Below are 907 nucleotides of genomic sequence, written 5' to 3' on the forward strand. Positions count from 1 at the left end.
CGTGTGTGTGTGTGCGTGTGTGTGTGTGCGCGTGAGCGTGTGCAAGTATGCGTGTGTGGAGTTCTCAACCGGTCCAGTTCTTTCTTTGATTGACGTAGATCTCTTGATTCGTGTTTTGCTGAAACAATAAGAGAGTTTCCTGGAATTGTCTAGAGCTGGGTCCTTACAACAGATGGGTGTTTACAACAGCTTAGTGATTTTTATTCCACAGCTCTCCAAATCCAAATTCCTTCCCCATTTTTAGATCAGAATGACGCATTACATTTAATACACTACATTTACTTTTGATAAAAACATACCTTAGTGCAACATAATGTTTGGCAACTATTAAGATAATTTTATTTCTCTATGGTTTCACATTTTGCTGATTCGTGCTATTGCTGTAACATCTTTGTTCTGTGAAAGGTGTTCCCCAAGGCTCTCTGTTAGTCCCATGGTGCTTTCCATTCTCCTACTTGAGCCTTATCAATAAAACTTCCCTGTAAAAACATTTTGTTGTCAAGAACAAAATATTGTTGAGTGCCCATTGTTCACTTAAAATTTAATGTGGGCATTAAATTTTTAATGTGCTTGTCCATCAATTGACGCCACATTACCAACAGTGATGTTCTGAAGCAGATCAATCTCATACATTGCAGCAAAGAATTGCCTTTTGGCGTAAACACAGTCTGTTAATGGTGTTTGGCTTTCTTTCTTTTTTTGTTTCTATATTTTATAGTAAAAGAAAAGAACCAACTATATTTCCTGGGCAGCACTGCACAGTGTTAAGCTCACCGCTGTATTTCCCTCCATGAAATGTCATGGGGAATCCAGACGCACCACCAGCAAAATCACTCATCATCAGGTCCACTTTTTCTGGTAGTCTGCCCCCATTTGGTCTGGTGCAGTCCACTGTGTTCAGGACCAT

At 39.7% G+C, this 907-nt stretch overlaps 1 protein-coding gene across 1 annotated transcript in view; it reads right to left on the bottom strand.

Annotated features, from left to right (window-relative positions):
* Positions 1-907, bottom strand: part of cmah (cytidine monophospho-N-acetylneuraminic acid hydroxylase) — a 20,515-nt gene that overhangs the window by 8,015 nt on the left and 11,593 nt on the right. Inside the window, exon 6 of the mRNA XM_015049453.1 lies at positions 716-905. Within this exon, the coding sequence (XP_014904939.1) occupies positions 716-905 (190 nt within the window). The remainder of the gene's footprint in view (positions 1-715; positions 906-907) is intronic.

This window comes from Poecilia latipinna, unplaced genomic scaffold (assembly GCF_001443285.1).
Source record: "Poecilia latipinna isolate Pla-1442-1.1 unplaced genomic scaffold, P_latipinna-1.0 Scaffold46, whole genome shotgun sequence".
NCBI lineage: Eukaryota > Metazoa > Chordata > Actinopteri > Cyprinodontiformes > Poeciliidae > Poecilia > Poecilia latipinna.